Source organism: Euleptes europaea, chromosome 18 (genome assembly GCF_029931775.1).
Source record: "Euleptes europaea isolate rEulEur1 chromosome 18, rEulEur1.hap1, whole genome shotgun sequence".
NCBI classification, from domain to species: domain Eukaryota; kingdom Metazoa; phylum Chordata; class Lepidosauria; order Squamata; family Sphaerodactylidae; genus Euleptes; species Euleptes europaea.
Genome location: NC_079329.1, coordinates 6835774 through 6855150, shown reverse-complemented (window position 1 = coordinate 6855150; position 19377 = coordinate 6835774). Strand labels below are relative to the sequence as shown.

General features: G+C 41.0%; 1 protein-coding gene across 1 annotated transcript; it reads left to right on the top strand.

The window, feature by feature from the left end:
• The first annotated feature begins 6102 nt into the window (after positions 1 to 6102).
• LOC130490276 (vomeronasal type-2 receptor 26-like) lies at positions 6103 to 14871 on the top strand. Its single transcript, XM_056864101.1, has 5 exons — positions 6103 to 6414; positions 9266 to 9709; positions 12800 to 13009; positions 13324 to 13450; positions 13970 to 14871. Exons 1-5 carry the CDS (start codon positions 6103 to 6105, stop codon positions 14869 to 14871), a joined length of 1995 nt encoding a protein of 664 aa, XP_056720079.1.
• Positions 14872 to 19377: the final 4506 nt, after the last annotated feature.

Sequence of the window (19377 nt, the reverse complement as noted above, 5' to 3'; positions counted from 1 at the left end):
CCCGGACCCAATATTCACCAAACTTGGGTGTTCAGGCAAGGAGAGCCCCTTGCAGCTAGGCTGCAAATTTGAAGGCTCTACCTCCAAAAATTTTCCTTAGGAGTTCAAAAAGCCTGAATTCCCAAATTGTTTTGGGAAACCCAAAAATAAGCTGAATTCCCATATTTACCGGTATGGGAATTCAGATTTTTTCGGGTTTCCCTAAAACAATAAGTCCCAATAAACCAGAACCTGAAATTTAACACACTCAAAAAAAATTGTGTGCACAAGCCTACCTAAATTGCTTGCCATTGGAAGAGCTGAAAGACCACTTGCTCCACCACTGTACATCTCATCTATTCATTTTCTTGTTGCTCACTTTATCACTCCACTGCAGAAAGATCCTCCCTGGCTGCCTGTCTATTTCCAGGCAAAACTCAAAGTGCAAAATCTAATTTTCAGGCCCTAAATTGCTTGGAGGACACAAAGGACCATTTCCTGCCATACTGTACATCCTAACTATTAATTTTCCCCTCACCGTTAAGATCCTCCTGTTCTCCACACCCCTGCTTCGATCAGTGAGGAGGGTTGTGCCCAGAAACAGGGCTTTTCCATTTGGCATCTTGCCCATTAGAATGCTCTTCCCTTTGAGGCTCGCCTGACACCTACACCACTATCATCTAGGAGCAAGGCCAAACCTATTCTCTTTGCCCAAGTGGTTAATAGCCAGGCTGATCTTCCAACATTTTGATCGTTTGCCCCTAACCTGAGAAAACACATGGTTTAACTTGAGGGTTTATTGCTGAATTTTTAGGCTGGGTTTCTTGGAACTTTTAACGATTCTATGCTGTTTGTGGTTTTATCATGCTTCACTTTGAATAGTTTCTCTGGACAAGTGGGTAGAAATGTGCCAGATAAATAAATAAATAAATTCATCCAAGGAGAAGTTGTCCACAGCTCTTGCTTTGTCAATTCCCTTCATAGATTCCTCATTTTTTATTGCATCATGAGTGGACGGGGCCCCTGCTAGTCATTCTGAGCTCCCCATTCCAGCTGTTCCCTCACTATAAAGAAGCTGGCACGAGATCAGAAAAAAATATTTTTGCTTCACTTGTTCTGCAAATTATTATGCCAGAACAATATTATCAGTCTTCCTGAGGAGATTATCTCCGCTATAATTATCAGAATCATGGCAATTTCGTTGCCCAGTCTCAGTTCCAATAGCTTTCTAGAAGGAAACAGAAAACAAACCAGAAATGAAATGTTAAAGTTCTGCTTATAAAACCCTCCACTGAGCCATTGACAGCTAAAATGAGGGACTATTTTTGCATCAGTACTCAATATCTCTTGAATTGTAGAAAAAGAAATAGATTGGGACATGAAACAAAAGGTTCCTATGCTCACTGTTGAAAAGAGTGTTGGAACAGTCTGGCACCATCTGAGCCACCTTCTTGAAACCAGGCAGAAATGATGGATGATGCTGTAGAGGAGACCCAGGACAGTGCTTGTGGAGAGAGAGGTGTTCTTTGATTTTTCATGGCAGAGTCTGAGATGTGGCTGCTGATACAGATTCTGCTTCTGCTCATGGTGAATAAAGTAGACAGTATGAAGTGCACGGGAAACATTTCTCCTCCGATTCCACATCAGCGGTATCAGCCAGGTGAACTCCTAATTGGTGGAATTGTAACTTACTTTGGTTGTACTTCCCAAGAAGTTCTATTTCAGCAGCATCCCTACCAGGATGATACATGTTTTCCAGTGTAAGGAATTCATGGCTCCTCTGATGTCTATTATTATTAGTAGTAGTATTGTTGTTGTTGTTGTCCTTAAAAGGTAAAGGCAAAGGTCCCCTGTGCAAGCACCGAGTCACTCCTGACCCATGGGGTGATATCACATCCCGACGTTTTCTAGGCAGACTATGTTCACGGGGTGGTTTGCCAGTGCCTCCCCCAGTCATCCTCCCTTTACCCCCAGCAAGCTGGGTACTCATTTTTCAGACTTCAGAAGGATGGAAGGCTGAGTCAACCTTGAGCCGGCTACCTGAAACCAACTTCCGTTGGGGTCAAACTCAGGTCGTGAGCAGAGCTTGGACTGCAGGACTGCCACTTTACCACTCTGCGCCACGGGGCCTTAGACCAAGCATAGAATGGTTGAAGTTACATGGTGAACCCAAACCGGCAGTAGATAACAATACATTTGATTCGAACACTATCCAAAATATTACTCTTTTTAAAAACTGGACAACAATATAAATTTAAACAATCAGTCCCCTCTACAGCTTTTCATTTCTATTTGGATTTCCTATAATTAAATACTATTCTACAAAACTTGGCTATTAAATTTGTTACCTGAGAAAATTCATCCTTAAGAAGGATGTAAACTAACAGATTTAGGATAACCAGTGCTCTTTCTTAAAAGAGGGCCAAGAATCTTCTCCCTGTCCTCCTTATAGTACCTACACCTGAGAAGGACATGTTCCAGTGTTTCCGGTTCACCGTTGTTGCAGGGGCAGAGCCTTTCTGAGAGGGGAGTCTTTTTGAATTTCCCTTCCAATACTGCAGAGGGCAGAGCTGAACATCGAGCTAGGGCAGCTCTCCAAGTAGTATTTCTTTCTAATATTGAAAGGTATGGCGCTCTGCGAGGGATGTACTTGGCTTTGACAGATGCCCTAAAAAAGGGCACTCTAGGCTGCACTAATGTAGAGAATGATGATGATATCTGATTTTATTTGAGCAATTCAATATATTTGCAAAACTGCATAAGCATTGTTAATAATAATGGATAGACAGTAAGTATTGTGGCTACCAAAAATACTCATGTTACAAGACACAAAAAAAGGTTGTTTTACCGGTGACAGGACCTGTTGCTTCATGAATAATTTAGGAGCAGATTGCACGGTTTCAGTTATCATACCTATACATTGAACCTCTCCAGCACCCTGTTTTCCAGGGTAAGGAATTCATGGCTCCACTAATGTAGAGTTGATGATGATGTCTGATTTTATTGTAGCAACTAGGTATACTTGCAAAACTGAATAGGCATTTTTAATAATAATGGATAGACAGTAAGTATGGTGGCTACCAAAATCAAATACTCATGTTCCAAGACACAAAGATTTTGCTTATACTGGAGACAGGACCTGTTACTTCATGAATAAAATGGTGTAGTTATAGGTTTTTTCAAATTGAATCATATATATGTTGGCTATAGAGGGCGCACAAGCGCTGTCCATTGCTACACCTCTTGTATGTAAAAAAAAAAGTCATCTTGAAAATTCAGAAATTATGGTCAAATATTATATCGAGAATATCCGCCAAAAAAATGTGTAGGAGGGGAATGCTGTTGTCTGTTATCCCATAAATCAATGATAAATGATCTTACCTCATCTAAGGGGATGTTTGTATATAACAAATTAACATTGAGGGGTTTTATGAACTGTTTAGTGTCTAAAATGAAAGATGGAGTTTGGGTGGAAAATTTATGTAAATGAAATTCCAAATATTGCAAAATTGGTTCTGGGCCAGGATCTCTTGATTTTTTTCCTTCTATGCTATTTGTTGCTTTATCATGTTTGACTTTGCAAACTACTTTGAAAAGGTCATCTGGACAAGTGGTGCAAAAATGTTCAAGATAGATAAATAAAGCAATTCATTTAAGGAGAAGTTGTTCGCACTTCTTGCTTTGTCACTTCCATTCAGAGATTCCTGATTTTTTTGTTAAATTGGATTGCATCATGGGTGGGCAGAGACTCTGGTGGTTATTCTGAGCTCAACATTCCAGCTACTGGGATAGAGAAACTGGGATGAGATCAGACAAATATTTTTGATTCACTAGTTCTGCAACTACTTATCCCAGACAAATATTAACAGTCACGCAGAGGAGATTATCCTCACTATAATTATCAGTATCACTGTCATTACTTCACCCAGTCACAATTATAATGGCTTTCCAGAAAGAAACAAGAAAAAAAACAGAAATAAAATCTTAAAGATTTCATTATAAAACCCTCCACTAAACCATCCACAGCTCAAATGAGGCCGTTTTCACATTGCCACTCAATATCTCTCAGGCAGCATACGAAGTAGACAATTGGGATATGAGAGATGAGGTTCCTACGTCCACTGCTGAAAAGAGTGTTGGAAGAGTCAGGCGCCATCTGAGCCGACCTCTTGAAACTAGGCAGAAGCTAATGATGATGGCTATAGAGGAGACCCAGGAGAGTCTGCGTGAAGGGAGAGGTGCTCCTTGATTTCACATGTCAGAGTCTGAGATGTTGCTGTTTATCCAGATGCTGCTTCTTTGGGTGGTGTACAAAGTACATAGTATGAAGTGCACCGGAACCAATCCTCATCACATTCCATATCAATGGTATCAGGCAGGTGAAATCCTGGTTGGTGGAATGGTAACTCATATTGGTTGTCCTTCCTATGAACCTGACTATGAGCAGAACCCCTCAGGGGATTATGAATGTTATCCAGTGTAAGGAATTCATTGTTCCTCTAACTTAGAAATGATGATGATGATGATGTCTGGTTTTATTTTAGCAATTCTGTATACTTGCAAAATGGAACAGGCCACTAAGTATTGTGGCTACCAAAATGAAATACTTGTGTTTCATGACACAAAGATTTTGCTTATACCAGTGACAGGGCCCATTTCTTCATGAATAATTTAGGAAATGAAGATAATTCACAGTGGGTAGCCGTGTTAGTCTGCAGTAGTAGAAAAGAGCAAGAGTCCAGTAGCACCTTAAAGACTAACAAAAATATTTTCTGGCAGGGTATGAGCTTTCATGAGCCACAGCTCACTTCTTCAGATACAGCTATAATGTGAATCCATCTGTCTTTAAGGAGAGTGAATTCAGACAAGCATTATTATGTAAATGTTAACAGTATGTACATGTGAATAGCAGGCGTGATGGGATTAGGTGTGGTATGCAGAAGAGTCTGTGATGTCCAGGGGAGAGATCAGCATTGTTAATGAGCCATGAATGCAAGGTCTTTATTCAGCCCAGGTAAATGCATTGTCTTTAGTTTGAATATCAACTGTAATTCAGCAGTTTCTCTTTCCAATCTCCCTTTGAAATTCCTTTGTAAGAGAATAGGAAATGAATGCACAGTTTCAGTTATCATGAGCCTTTCTAGATCACAAGGTGCATGGAAAGGCATAGTGATTAATTCACTAAATATACTTCCCTCCACTCATGGAGTATTTTGAGGAAGGTTAGTTCTACAAAGGGGATGCCAAGAGTTGAAAATAATTAAGAGAAAACTAATATTTGAAAAATATACAAACTTTTGAGAGAATGCCAGTCCAATGAAGACGCAACAATATTTATATTACACAAGAGGCTTGTGAAGTTTATTAGCACTGAATAAGCCAAGTGTGACACGAGTAGCTATACATTTCATCTCTCAGGTTAAAATCTCTTCTAGTTTAGAAAAGAGGCATATGAGGGAAGATGTTAAAGAGATCAGAAACAGTTTGGACAAAACAGAATGTCTTCACAATAGTAAAACTCAGTATTACTAAATGAAATTGGATGGTAGTACATGGAGAACAGAGGGAGGGCACTACGATATAACCCGATCTTGACAGATCTCGAAAGCTAAACAGGGTCAATAATTGGAAGGGAGACCACCAAAAGAGATTTTGCAGAGGAAGGCAATAGCAAACCACCTCTGCTTCTCACTTGCCTTGAAAGACCTTTGCTGCGGTCACCATAAATCAACTGTGACTTGACAGCACTTATACAGATACTGTTTGTAGGACAAATATAAGAAAGTAATTCTTCACAGAACATACAGGATTTGCTGACACACACTATGCAGAAGGATTACATGTCTTTAAGGGAGTTAAACAAATTCATGGATCTATCAGGGGCTAGTTGTTTTGCTAAGTAACAGGAACCTCCAGTATCCACTTGAACACCAGTCCTAGGTGGGCAGTGGGAATGTCTGATGGCTCATTGTCCTGCTTGTGAGTTTCCAAGTAACATTGTGGTGTGGGGAAGGAAAGGTATTGCAGATGGGCCATTTAGTTGTGTTTTTAGCCTTATTGTGTTTTTAGATACATCTGTGACCAATACAGATGCCCTACATTGAAGCGTTCTCTTCTCAAACAATGACGGATTTTCATTGCAGCCTGATAACAAAGTTCTACCAACACATCCTTGCCTTGGTGTTTGCCATCCATGAGATCAACAAAAACCCCAGCATCTTGCCCAATGTCACTCTTGGGTTCCACATCTATGACTCCACCATGGATCCGAAATGGACTTACAGGACCACCCTGGACCTCCTCTTCACATCACTTGAACTTGTCCCAAACTACAAATGCGGCACCCAGAAAGAAGTGATGGGTGTCATTGGGGGATATAGTTCCGATACCTCATTAGACATGGCCATTCTCTTGAGTCGTTACAAGATCCCACAGGTATGATCAGAGAATGGTGATTTTTTTGGACATTCACAGATCTCACATGTAGGTTAATCCCCCTTCCTGATCTCATGTCAAGGGCTGCAAAAAGTAAGAAGTATAAGCAAAAAATAGGGGGAGAGGGGAAGTATGTTCAATTGCTTTGGGGTGTGATATGGGTCTTGAAATTATCATTGTCAGGAAGGATTGCAAAGGATGTGTTGAATATTCTATTTGAATATGTGGAAATTATTGGAGGGGGTTACAATTTTTTATTCTGTTCAATGCATGGGTGCTGATTTGATCTGTTGACCAAGTCCATCGATCTACTGAATGATCCATCTACTGGATGATCCATTCTAAGTAGCATGAACGCTGCTCCTATTATTGTAGCTATTCCAAGTGGAAGAAAAGAAGGATTACAGGGAAAAGGAAATGTGATGTGCATTATAATGAGTGAAATAAGTATTTGATCCCCTATCAACCAGCCAGATCCTAACCCTAACCCTAACCCTCAACCTCCCTCGGTCTGGGGCTCCATGCAATATCTCATCTCGTGGAGTTTCAATGATCATGAGAACGGTGATGAAGCAGCCCAGAATTACACGGGGGGAATTTGTCAATTATCTCAGGGCAGCTGGGACCATAGTCACCATGAAAACAGTTGGTACCACACTACGCCGTGAAGGACTGAGGAGAACTGGGTGATTCAGATGTGCATTGGCAAACTGCAGACGGGCCTGTTCATGTGCTGTCTTGAGCAAGGGGACCTTGCGGGCTCTGCAAGATCTCAGTCTAATGTTCAACAAAGAATTACATGAGATTTCTGGCTGAAAATGTTAATTAGGTAAAAAAGGAGATGCCCTGCTAAAGTCTATTCTTTGGCTTTCAATCACCCTCTAAACCATTTTCTTTGGAACTATACTGGACTATCGCAAGGCATGGTACTTGAAGAGTGTTTTGGAAGCTGCAGCTAGTGCAGAGAGCTGTGGCTAGATGGCAGGTAGAAGCCAGCAACCAGGGCATGTGAGCCTAACACTATAGCAATTACACTTGCTAACAATCACCGCCGGAGCCCAATTTATGGTGTGGGTTTTGTTTTTTTAAAGCCCCACGTGGCTTGAGACCAGGGTATCTTCTCTAAAATGATCTTTGCCTAAAATTAAGATTGCAGGGAGAGGCCCTCCTGCCTCCCACCAATCAAGGAAGTACATCTACTACATTTTTTTTTAAAAATGGAAACTTTAATATCGTTATATAAAGGTTTAATGATAGAAGAGTGCAGGTGTCATGACCCAAGACTCTGTCAAGTCGGAGGAAGAATCGGAGCAATTAGCAGCCCCTTCAGAGACTGCAGCGGCAGAATCTCCTGAACCATCAGATGACGGGAAAGAGCCGATGGAAACAACAAAGCCGACAGAGGGCTTGCTGGGCCCTCGGGAGGCCAGCAAACAGAGGAAGGCTCTCCAGGAGAACAAAGACGAAGAAAGATTAGGCAGCTAATGAGTGAACAAGGCAAGTCAGCGCGCCTTCAATGGAGGTGTGAACTAACAGCTGTGGATGACAAGGACAGTGATTAATAGCCAGACCATCCTCACTCTGGGAACCAGCCTGATTTAAGGAACAGAAGGAGGTACGCTGTTTGTGGAAGCAACTTACTGACCTCCGGTATCAGACGCTGCACTCTTGGATTGTCTTGCCTGCTTTTGACTTCGGTCTGGATTTGGAACTACGGACTGCCTTCCTAGTGACCTTGACCAAGGACTGCCGACTCAATGACGCTATGCCTCGCTCCTGATAAGTACTCCCCCGGCTTGACTTCTGCACTGGACTTGACCAGTGCTTTCCCCGCTATCTCTCTCTCCCAGTGCAGCGAGCGGGCTGAAGAAGAAGCAGGAGCTTCAGTCTCCCCCCTCAGCGACCTGCCACACCCTTCCTCGGCTCTCCCTCCACTGTGCTGCAACCGCAGCCCGCCTGCCGGCCCGGCTGTTATAAGCTTAGAGTTGCTTTCACAAATCATATTTTTATCTTGAAAAAAAGGACATGTGCAGGCTAGGTAGTAAGAAATGGATATTTATATATGTTCATAATTTAGTTTAACATACAAAGGTTTAATAGTGTGTAGTAGAACAATTGATGTTAGAAGGCTAGAATTGACAACATCTTGATATTTCTATAAACTTTATTTCTATGTTGGCTAAACTGTCTTGACTTATATAGGCCATGCAGCCATGTAACATCTATACATATAAGTATTTTTTTTTCTTTATCTGAATTGTTCTATTTTTTGAATGTCCCCCCTTCCTGTATTTTCCCTACCCCTTTGCCCCATTTTAAAAATAAAACATTTTTAAAAAGGAAGTACATCTAGTGCGCATATAAGAGAAGGTCTTTTCAGAGGCAGCCCCACAATTATGGAAGAACTTCCTTGGGAGATTCCTCTGGCCCCCTTGCTTTCAGTCTTTTCAAAGAAGCTGAACACAGTTTTATTTAGGACTTGTTTGATTAATTTAGTCCTTTATTTATTGAGATTTAAAATGGTGTTCTTTTATGTATTTTTATAACACATGTTTTGTTCACATTATCAGCCACCTTAAGTTCTGCAAGGTGAAAAGGTGGCTAATGAATAAAACAAACATTTTAAAAACTGCTACAGGTTGCAGACAAGTTTACTAGCAGCAATAGAAACAATGCAGACCAAAAGAACATATCTGGAAAGCAGAGCTTTATTTTATGCAATTTATGTTGTGGATATAATAGGTTCAAGATCTGGGGTAACATTTAAAGACCTTTTGAAACCAGAAGGTGATGAATAGAATTGAGTATTCCCATTCTCCTTCTGTAACATGATTTTTTTTCCTGCTTTTAGTTTTCGTGCCGCTCTCTTCAATCAGAAGTGGATAATCCGACCACTTTCCCTTCCTTTTACCGTATGTTCCCTAAGGAAGCCCTTCAGTATGAGGGAATTCTCCAGTTACTTCTGCATTTCGGCTGGAAATGGGTTGGGCTCATCACTCTGGATGATGAAGGTGGAGACCATTTCTTGCAGGCATATGAGCTGATGCTTTCCAGCAATGGAATCTGTGCAGCCTTCATAGAAAAGGCTACAACAGAGGTCCAGTGGGATGACATAGATTTTATGACCAAATACTATGGCAATAGTAAAGCAGATTTCCTGGACAGCAAAGCCAATGCAATTGTTTTACATGGAGAAAGTGGAGTAATTATGTGGCTGGCAGCAGTTATATCTTTACCCACAAACTTAAATACCCCAACAGGTTCTGACTATGGGATGAGAACCTCTGCAGGAAAAGTGTGGATTACAACAGCCCAAATTGATTTTGCATTCACTACTTCAACAAAGACATTTGATATACAAATGTTCCATGGTGCTCTTTCCTTCTCGATTCATTCAAAGGACATCCTAGGATTCCATACATTTCTCCAATTAATAAAACCTTCCTGGGCAAAGGGGGATGGTTTTATCAAGGAATTCTGGGAACAAGTCTTTGATTGTGCATTGCCAGATCCCAATAGTCCCGCAGAGTCTAGTGAAACATGCACCGGAGAGGAGAGACTGGAGTCTGTCCCGGCACCAGTCTTTGAAATGAGCATGACTGACCATAGCTACAGTATCTATAATGCTGTCTATGCCGTTGCGCATGCTCTGCACTTCGCGGACTCATCTAGAACCAACCACAGAGCCATGAAGGATGGGGGCAGCCTGGCACCTCTGAATGTGCCTCCTTGGAAGGTAATTACTCTTCACGGACAAAAACAGTCCCCTGCCATGCTTAAGGTGCAATATGTTGCTATGAGTGAGGAAATGGGACATTCAAGCCTTTTTTTTCTGGCCATCTGGGAGTGAGGAAGACACTCTGTTGTCATGGTCTCCTAACCAGAGAGGCTTCTCCCTCTCTCTACTCCTGAATTTCCCCTTTCTCTGGGTTTTGATGCCACCATCTATATACTACAGTAATGGGTATTCTCTTCCCATGGACTTGATTATAGACTAGGATTGCCAACCTCCAGGTACTAGCTGGAGATCTCCTGCTATTACAACTGATCTCCAGTAGATAGAGATCAGTTCACCTGGAGGAAATGGCCACTTTGACAATTGGACTCTCTGGCATTGAAGTCCCTCCCCTCCCCATACCCCGCCCTTCTCTGGCTCTGCCCCAAAAACTCCCGCCAGTGGTGAAGAGGGACCTGGCTACCCTATTACTGACTCCTTGCCCTTCCAGGTTTTGCTCTTGTGTTCTCCTGGGAAGTAGGGTAGCTGCAATAGCTCTCTTCCCTTCTTTTTATACAACGGAGTAGGAAAGGACTTTAATGTGGATTGCAGAGCCCAGAATGACTGCATTTGAAATGAATTTATTAAACAATTTATTAATTTCATTAAACAATTGAAATTGCGCACAGTATTTCTATATTAAAAAAAGTGCTGAGCGAAGTCTAAAGAAAAGTGGGTAAAAGTACAACTCCCTAAGTGTTACACAACCTGAATTATTAGAATAGGCTAACGATTTGGGGAGGCATAAGCATTTAGAAACCTTCCATGACATTGTTCCAGTGGTTTTGGGCTTTCCCTGTTGTGGCTGCAGCCACATGTGCTCAACACTGGGGGTTACTGCACTTTGTATTCACAGCAATGTATTAAGAGTTTGAAAATGTTATAAAAAAACATCGCTTTAAAAGGGTTTTTGGATACTACGGCTTATAAATCGTGGGAAAACGTCTTCACAGCTAAAGGGGCCAAACAAAGTGCGAACACTATTTTTTATAATGTTTTCTAACTCTTAATACATCGCTGGGAATACAAGTGCGGTAACCCCCACTGAGTCCAGGTAAAGAAAAAAAGAGTTCAGTCATAAGAACATAAGAAGTGCCCTGCTGGATCAAACCAATGCCCATCAAGTCCAGCAGTCAGTTCACACAGAGGCCAACCAGGTGCCTCTAGGTAGCCCACAGACAAGACGGCTACAGCAGCACCATCCTGCCTGTGTTCCACAGCAACTAATTTATTCGGCATGCTTCTCTGATCCTGGAGAGAATAGGTCTGCATCATGACTAGTATCCATTTTTACTAGTAGTAGACATGAATACTCCTCTCTTCCATGAACATGTCCACTCCCCTCTTAAAGACTTCCAAGTTGAGTTCCACAATTTAAATATGCATTGTGTAAAGAAATATTTCCCTCATGATAGAAATAGTCCCTCATGAGAAAGGGAGCAAATAGTGCTAAGAGCAATTCATGACGGTGTGTGTAAAGTGCCTTCAAGTCTCAGCTGACTTATGGCAACCCCTTTTGTGGTTTTCATGGCAAGAGACTAACAGAAGTGGTTTGCCAGTGCCTTCCTCTGCACAGCAACCCTGGTATTCCTTGGTGGTCTCCCATCCAAATAATTCATGACTAATCCCTGTTTAAAAGAGCTTCTTGCCTATGTGCAGATAGGGTGGCCAGTCCAAGGCCAACAAATGTCATCACTTTACAAAGGGGTGGAGCCAAATGTCACTGATGGTGCAAAATCACTTCTCTGAGAAAAATCAGAACGGACATCAATCCACACTCCCTGCATGATGTTGTCAGAATTTCCCCAAATTTCTATGGTAAAAGCCATGGAAATTATGGGAGAATCCTATAGAGTCATGGAGTATTTTCCTCCCACTAACCAGAGCACAAATCTAGAGATGGTGCTGAAAAAATTACATATCACCACCTGGGTAAGTTTTAACCCTCTGTCCAGGAGTTTTATCAACTCCCTTTCTAACCAGCCCCTGCAGACTTTTCTTCTTTCCCTGCTTCCTTTGAGTTCCTGTGGCTCTATTGGCAAGGATATGCCTATTGTTCTTTTTTTTAAAAAAAATATTTTTTATTTCCCCCCCAAAAAAATACAATCAATTACATTCACACAGGTTTTACTCCTTTGGGGAGTTAATTTCACTTTACATCATATACATCTTATAGGTTGCTAAACTTGTTCATATACTATAACAGTTTTGAACTATTCTACCTTATATTGTGTACATCTTATAATTTGCTTAGCATGTTCATATACTATAACAGTTTTTAACTATTCACTATATATGTTAACTATGCCTGTTCTTCTGTTAGCCAGGATCATCTGCGTATCTATAGCGCTGAATGCTGCTGGCCAATAAAATGCACTTTTTCACCTCTAAATATACCAAGAGTGAAAAACCAACTACAAAAAACATTTTATATGAATGCGGGGTTGTATGGCAATGCTTGCATTCATAAAAATCTTCTGTCCTAGAAGAAAGTAATCTAAAAATCTGTTGAAACAGCAATGTATCAGTGAGTACATTCCAACATGTCCAGTTGACTCCAGGCTCCTTAAGGTTCTTTCTTTTTCTACTAAGCTCCACATACTTCTTCAGAGAATCGCTTTCAACAATAGTGCTGGAGATGAAGTGACCTTTAATGAACATGGAGAACTGAACGGTGGATTTGATATTACCAACTTGGTCACTTTTCCAAATAGGTCCTATGTCAGAGTCAGGATCGGGAGGCTGGATCCTCAAGTACCACTTAGTCAAAGACTTATCATCAATGAGGACAGAATTAAGTGGAACAGACATCTTGCACAGGTGAGAAAACATCTCCACTCTCTCTCAAAACTATACAAAACTCTGTCTCACTTAATGAAATAGATTGGCAGAAGCTTGAAGGAGAGCAAACAGAGTCCATGAAATTTTAATCCATGAATTTTGCAAAGTAAGCACTTAATTATAGTATCACTGCAACATTTTAAACTTTGTTGGTCATGCTTTGGATAATACACATTCCTCTTTGAGATCTGAGATATTACTCTTCCATTACTTTCACAAGTATTAGTGAAATTCAGAAGCAAATACCTCCCAATATCTTGTCGTTTCTACATTCTTGTTTTCTTCAATTACAGCTGCCACCTTTATCTGTGTGTAATGATGACTGCAAGCCTGGTTACAGCAAGAAAAAGAAGGAAGGGGAACAATTCTGCTGCTACGATTGTGATCCATGTCCAAAGGGGAAAATGTCAGACAAAGAGGGTAGGAAATGCTCTGATTCGTACTGCTCCTTTTGAAGATCCCCATATGTTTTGTAGACTAGTCACCTAAATGTAGGGATCTTAACATCTGGATTTTGGGGAAACATGAAAAAGCTTCTCGGTATTGAACATTCCTGAGCATTGCTCCATTTATTTCCAGAGATTGCATTAATACTTTTGAGAAATAGTGGGAATTCAGTTCTAAAGAAAACAGAACTCCTGGGCAGCAGGAGGGTGTAATTCTGTTTTAAGGAAAGAGACAACCAGGTAAAAAATTGAGAAGTGTCACCTCGAACTCCAAAAATCCCATAAAGTTCCCACCATAGAATTCACAATGTCATTTCAGCAACTGTCAAAAAGCTCAAAGGCTAGCATTGGTCCTTAGGGATTTTTTTATATTAGGATAAGTTTACAAAGCTGAATTAATCAAAGGTTGCCCATACAAGGTTACTTATGATCTTAGAAAATTTCCAGTTTTCAAATGATAGAAGTGTCTAAATGGGTTATCTTCTCCTTTCAGACATGGATTCTTGCATGACTTGCTCTGAAGGTCATTATCCAAACCTGGGACAAGATCAATGCATTCCCAAGATTCCAAATTTCCTGTCCTTTTCCAAACCCTTGAGCATGATTTTAGCGTTTTTGGCTCTCTTCTTCTCTCTGATCACAGCCCTGGTGCTCTCCATCTTTGTCAAGTACAAGGACACCCCCGTTGTTAAAGCCAATAACAGGAGCCTCACCTACTGTCTACTCATCTCTCTCCTTCTCTGCTTTCTCTGCTCCTTGCTCTTCCTCGGAAGGCCTAACAAGGTGACCTGCCTCCTCCGACAAACGACTTTTGGCATCATCTTCTCAGTTGCTGTTTCTTCTGTCTTGGCAAAAACTGTTACGGTCATTCTGGCATTTATGGCCTCTAAGCCAGGAAACGTTTTTCGAAAGTGGGTGGGGAAACAATTGGCATGTTATATTGTTATCTTTTGCTTCTTGGTTCAAGTTGTCATTTGTGCTGTTTGGTTGGCATCTTCTCCTCCCTTCCCAGATGTGGACATGCATTCACTCAGTAGAGAAATCATAGTGCAATGCAATGAAGGGTCAGTCACCATGTTTTACTGTGTCTTGGGCTACTTGGGCTTATTGGCCTCAGTCAGTTTCATGGTGGCTTTCCTCGCCAGAAAGTTGCCCGACAGTTTCAACGAAGCCAAGTTCATCACCTTCAGCATGTTGGTCTTCTGCAGTGTTTGGCTGTCCTTCGTCCCCACCTACCTGAGCACTCAAGGAAAAGACATGGTGGCTGTGGAGATCTTCTCCATCTTCGCTTCCAGTGCTGGCTTGCTAGGCTGCATCTTTTTCCCCAAATGCTATGTCATTATCCTGAGGCCTGAGTTGAACAGAAGAGAGCAGCTGATCAGGAAAAAGCATTAAACCATGGGTGTCAACCATAAGGCCCGAGGGCTGGATCCAGCTCCTTGAAAGCTCTTATCCAGCCCGTGAACCAGCTGAGGCAGCCACCACCACCACCCCACTCTCAATTTTGGCTGGCGAGGCAGGTCCTGGCCTGACCTATTGACACTATTTCATGTCCGGCCCTCATGACAATTGAGGTCGACATCCCTGCATTAACCCCTTCAATCAGCCATCCACGTGTTCTGCAGCTATATTTTTATCTGAATATCAAATGTGGCAATTTTGTTTTCTGACTTCAGTAAAATCCATGACCTTTTCCCTGACTTTCTTGTGTGATAGGCATCTAAGACACATTTGCAGGGTCTCTCTGGGCCTATGTTCCCAGGGGGGAAGATAGGAATAATTTTACATTTGAGTGTTTTGTTCTTGGAAGCCTCAAGAACATGCGCAATGGAATGTATAATGATTATTTGGAAAAATAAAATAAAAATTAATTAAAAAAAAAAAAGGAAGCCTCAAATCTAAAATGCTGGCTCAGGATTTTCTGTGAGAGAGAATGAAAGAGAGTACTTAGAGTCTCTTTCAGCCTTTTTTCTGGCATCCCTCTTCTTGCATAGATTTACTGAAGACAAAGGTTGCCAGGTACCCCCTTGCATAGGGTTGCTAACCTCCAGGTGGTGGCTGGAGATCTGCCACTATTACAACTGATCTCCAGGTGACAGAGATCAGTTCCCCTGGAGAAAATGGCCACTTTGGCAATTAAACTCGATGGCATTGAAGTCCCTCCACCCCCAAAATCTCCTCTTATTTTCCAACCCAGACCTGGCAACTGTACCCTTGCAATCCTTGGGGAGTGGTGGAACCTACTTGCAGGAAACTGGGGCCCAGGCCTCTATCATTGGACATGCCATTTTTACCATACAGTTCTGCTCAAATACCAGATCATCCACGTGGTTGTCAGTAACATGATGATTAGAGTTGCCAACCTCCAGGTATTAACAACAAAATAACTTATGCTGAATTAACAATGTTCCAAACTAAACAACAGCACACAGGCTCAACTTAACAAACAATTTATTAGCTTATTCTAAAGGCATCAATACTAACAATTACAATACTAACCATAACCCCTCCTATAACCATCCACTCATACCATAAACTAATTCCCTCTGTACTAGTGCAGTACAGAAATAGACATCGAAAACACACTGAATAATAAATAATAAAGTCTCTCAAATGAAAGTAATAGAATTATTAGGGGAAAGTTTTTTCACCACTGATTAACGACAAAAGTGGCGCTGGAGACGGATAAGTTCACTGCTGGTGTAGTAAATCAAGTTGAAGCTTGTCTCCCAATGAGAGAAGATGGTAAATCAAACCGCAACTGGCGGAGCCCAACCCGTACACCACCTCTAGATCAGTGTGCGTTTCGCCAGCGTTTCACCAATATGATCTCTCATATGCAACAAATTAATAAGCAGAAGGGGGCATGTTGGAAATGTCGAGAAACAGATGGTTCTTTCTTTCATGTTTGGTGGACATGCCCGAAACTACAAACATATTGGGAAAAGCTCCATGGTGAGATACAGCCAATGCTTAATTTAAAACTCAGTCTGGATCCGAAACTTTTTTTATTGAGCATAGTACCACCAGACTTACCAGCAAAACACAAAGACTTGCTTAAATATGCCACAACGGCAGCAAGAGTTGTCCTTGCAAGGAGATGGAAACAAACGACTCTACCAGAAGTTGGCAAACTGAAAGAAAAGATGTTAGAATATGCAAACATGGCTAAAATGACTTATTTGATTAATCAAGACGACACGCAAAATGTCGAGCAATTTAATGAGAAATGGTTACCATGGTACACTTATATGTCCTTAATTATTTAGATTTAGCTCAATACCTTTTTTTACGTGAGTAGATGTTTTCTTCATGTATAAATGCATTTGGTTTACCTTAATAATGATCAACCTTTAGAGAAACTGAAACTATGGTGTATCTAAAAAGCTATTCTTTATGTATAAATATATCGGGTTTACCTTAGTAATGATTAACCTTTGGAGAAATTGAAACTATGGTATATCTATAATGCTATTTTATTTTTCATTCTTTTCCCCCCATGTTTGTGGCTGTTTAATATGTTTAAGAATATATCTGATTACTTTTTAATTAAGTATGAGCAGGATAGAAACCAATGTATTGAATGAGCTGTAGCAAGCATAATTTCAATTTTATGCATGTATATTATTGACTGAAATAATACTGTCTATTGCAAACAGATGCAAAATTTCCCTCCCTCCCTTTTCTTCCTTCTGTACCCCATAAAAACACAATAAAAACTTATCAATAAATAAATAAATAAAAAGACATTTTTTCTGGCAAATTGCTTATGTTTGACACAAGTACCCACAGGAGAAAACACCTCTGTAAACAAACATATACATCCTTACTAGCATAATAGCATTGACAATACCCATCTCCATTATGACAGTTTATATTAATTCTAATAAATCACAAGCTTACCACAAAATCAGAGAACACTGGACCTCCAAAGGTTCATATCGCTTCTACAAGAGGTTTGATAATTCTAGCCACCTCCCCTTGGTCTTTTATCATCTAGTGAATTCCCAGCTGTGATGCATTATCAGTGCCCCTTCTCAATTAAAGGGACAGAAATATTTGCACTACTATTATCACTAAACTTAAACATTAAAAATCTTTTTTTTTTAAAAAAACTTTTTGTAACTTACCAGGGCAATACCTATATGCACAAGTATTACAGAAAACAGGAGAGATCAAATTCAGTATTCAAGCCAGCGGGCGATAGGTTTTTAAAAAGGAATATATATTTCATTTCTTGTCTAAGAATCTTTTTGACATCCTGCTGATAAAACGTGCAGGGTTTATACTGCCAAACACCAAAGAAAAGTAGATCATTGTCCGAATGTCACTTCTTAAGGTAGTGTTCAGTAAGTGGCTCATCTAATTCTCTTGTGCGGATGCGCGTTCTGTGTTAGCCAATGTGTAGTTGTATTGGTCTGAAGGAAGACCCAATGTACATAAGTGAACACAAACAATGGCATAAACCACATTTTGCGAGGAACAATTGGTGAAATATTTAAGTTTGAATTTGAAATTAGAAGAAGATGAACTTATTTCCTTAACCGGGAGGCTAAAATTGCAAACCGTGCATGAGCCACATTTATGATGGCCAGGAATGTGAACCCCTTGTCTTCTTTTTGAAAGGTCCGTTTTTACCAAATGATTTTTTTAAGGACTTGTCCCTGTGATACCCATTGCCTGGACTCAATTGATCATATTCTATTGGTCTGCCCTCTATATGAAACACCCCGTGGGAAATGGTTAAAAAATTGGCTTCTTTCCAAATATCACCTATCTACCCAAGCAAAACGTCAATTTTTATTAAATGATTACGATCTGGAGGTTATTGTAGATGTTGCCAATTTTCTAGTGGATGTGATGAAAGTTTAAAAAGCCCAAAGTTTGGAATTTCTATTTTTGGTATTTACTGGCCTATGTTTTTACCTTAATGACTGCATATTTTATGGGCCCTCTGTAACAATTGTAATATTACTTATGCCATTAAAAGGTTTTCATTCATTCATGCCATGGGAAAAGCTCTCGTATCGCCCCGCGAAACAGGCATGAAGGAACCACGGGCAGGACGGCCCCTCCAAGTGAACCAGAGGGAATCCATTTTCCTGTGACCCCGTTCGAGTGTCCAGCAGAAGCCATTTCACAAGGAACAACCAGACACATAGCCAGCATTCCCCCCCTTCCATCTGCATGACTAATGACTCATTGGAAGCCTCTGATATCAGCAACGAAAGATCATACTTCCGGCACTGCGAAAGAACTGCGAAAGCCCAGACACAACCATTCGTGACTTTGTCTATCCCATCAACGATTGTTTCCCGAGTCTCCTGGAATTGTGCTAAGTCAATAGGTTCAGGTTAGCCCATCCAAATCACCCATCACCCCACCCTAGCAGCAGACCATTTAAAGTCTTTTGTCTTATTTATTCAATGTGGGAACCATGATGGGGTAATCCCATCAACCCCCCACCCCAGAAGAGTATAACTGGGGTCGCTCTCAGCCATAAGCTAACTTCTTTCTCCCCTCTCTTACTTGCTGTCACTCTGCAGGTGTAGGTTTTGCGCAGCCCAACACGCTTTCCCTCCAGACTTGCCGGCCAAGCCCCGGGAACCGCTTGCCCCATTTTTCTCGTGCATAGTAGCCGCACGGAACCCAGGATGCCTCCTCTACAGGATCAGGTGTAGTATTACCCCTCTTCAAAGGAAAACTGTCACATTGGCAAACATCTCTTCTCTACCACTTTTTATGCTGTAAGCTGTGTATGTGTTTTCTGAGAATCTGTTTTGTTTGTGTGTGAACATATAATCAAGTAAAAACCTTTTTGAATTTAATTCCATTGCTTCCGCCTTATTCTTTGAATTTTGGAACGGACTCCCATAGACACAGGTTAGATCCCTGTTTAGT

What these genes read in the sequence shown, in the direction of transcription:
- LOC130490276 (XM_056864101.1), top strand. Translation starts at nt 6,103, where the DNA reads ATGACGGATTTTCATTGCAGCCTGATAACAAAGTTCTACCAACACATC. An exon ending in GTCGTTACAAGATCCCACAG is followed by an intron (nt 6,415 to 9,265) that starts GTATGATCAGAG and finishes TCCTGCTTTTAG; the next exon opens with TTTTCGTGCCGCTCTCTTCA. An exon ending in GAAAATGTCAGACAAAGAGG is followed by an intron (nt 13,451 to 13,969) that starts GTAGGAAATGCT and finishes TTCTCCTTTCAG; the next exon opens with ACATGGATTCTTGCATGACT.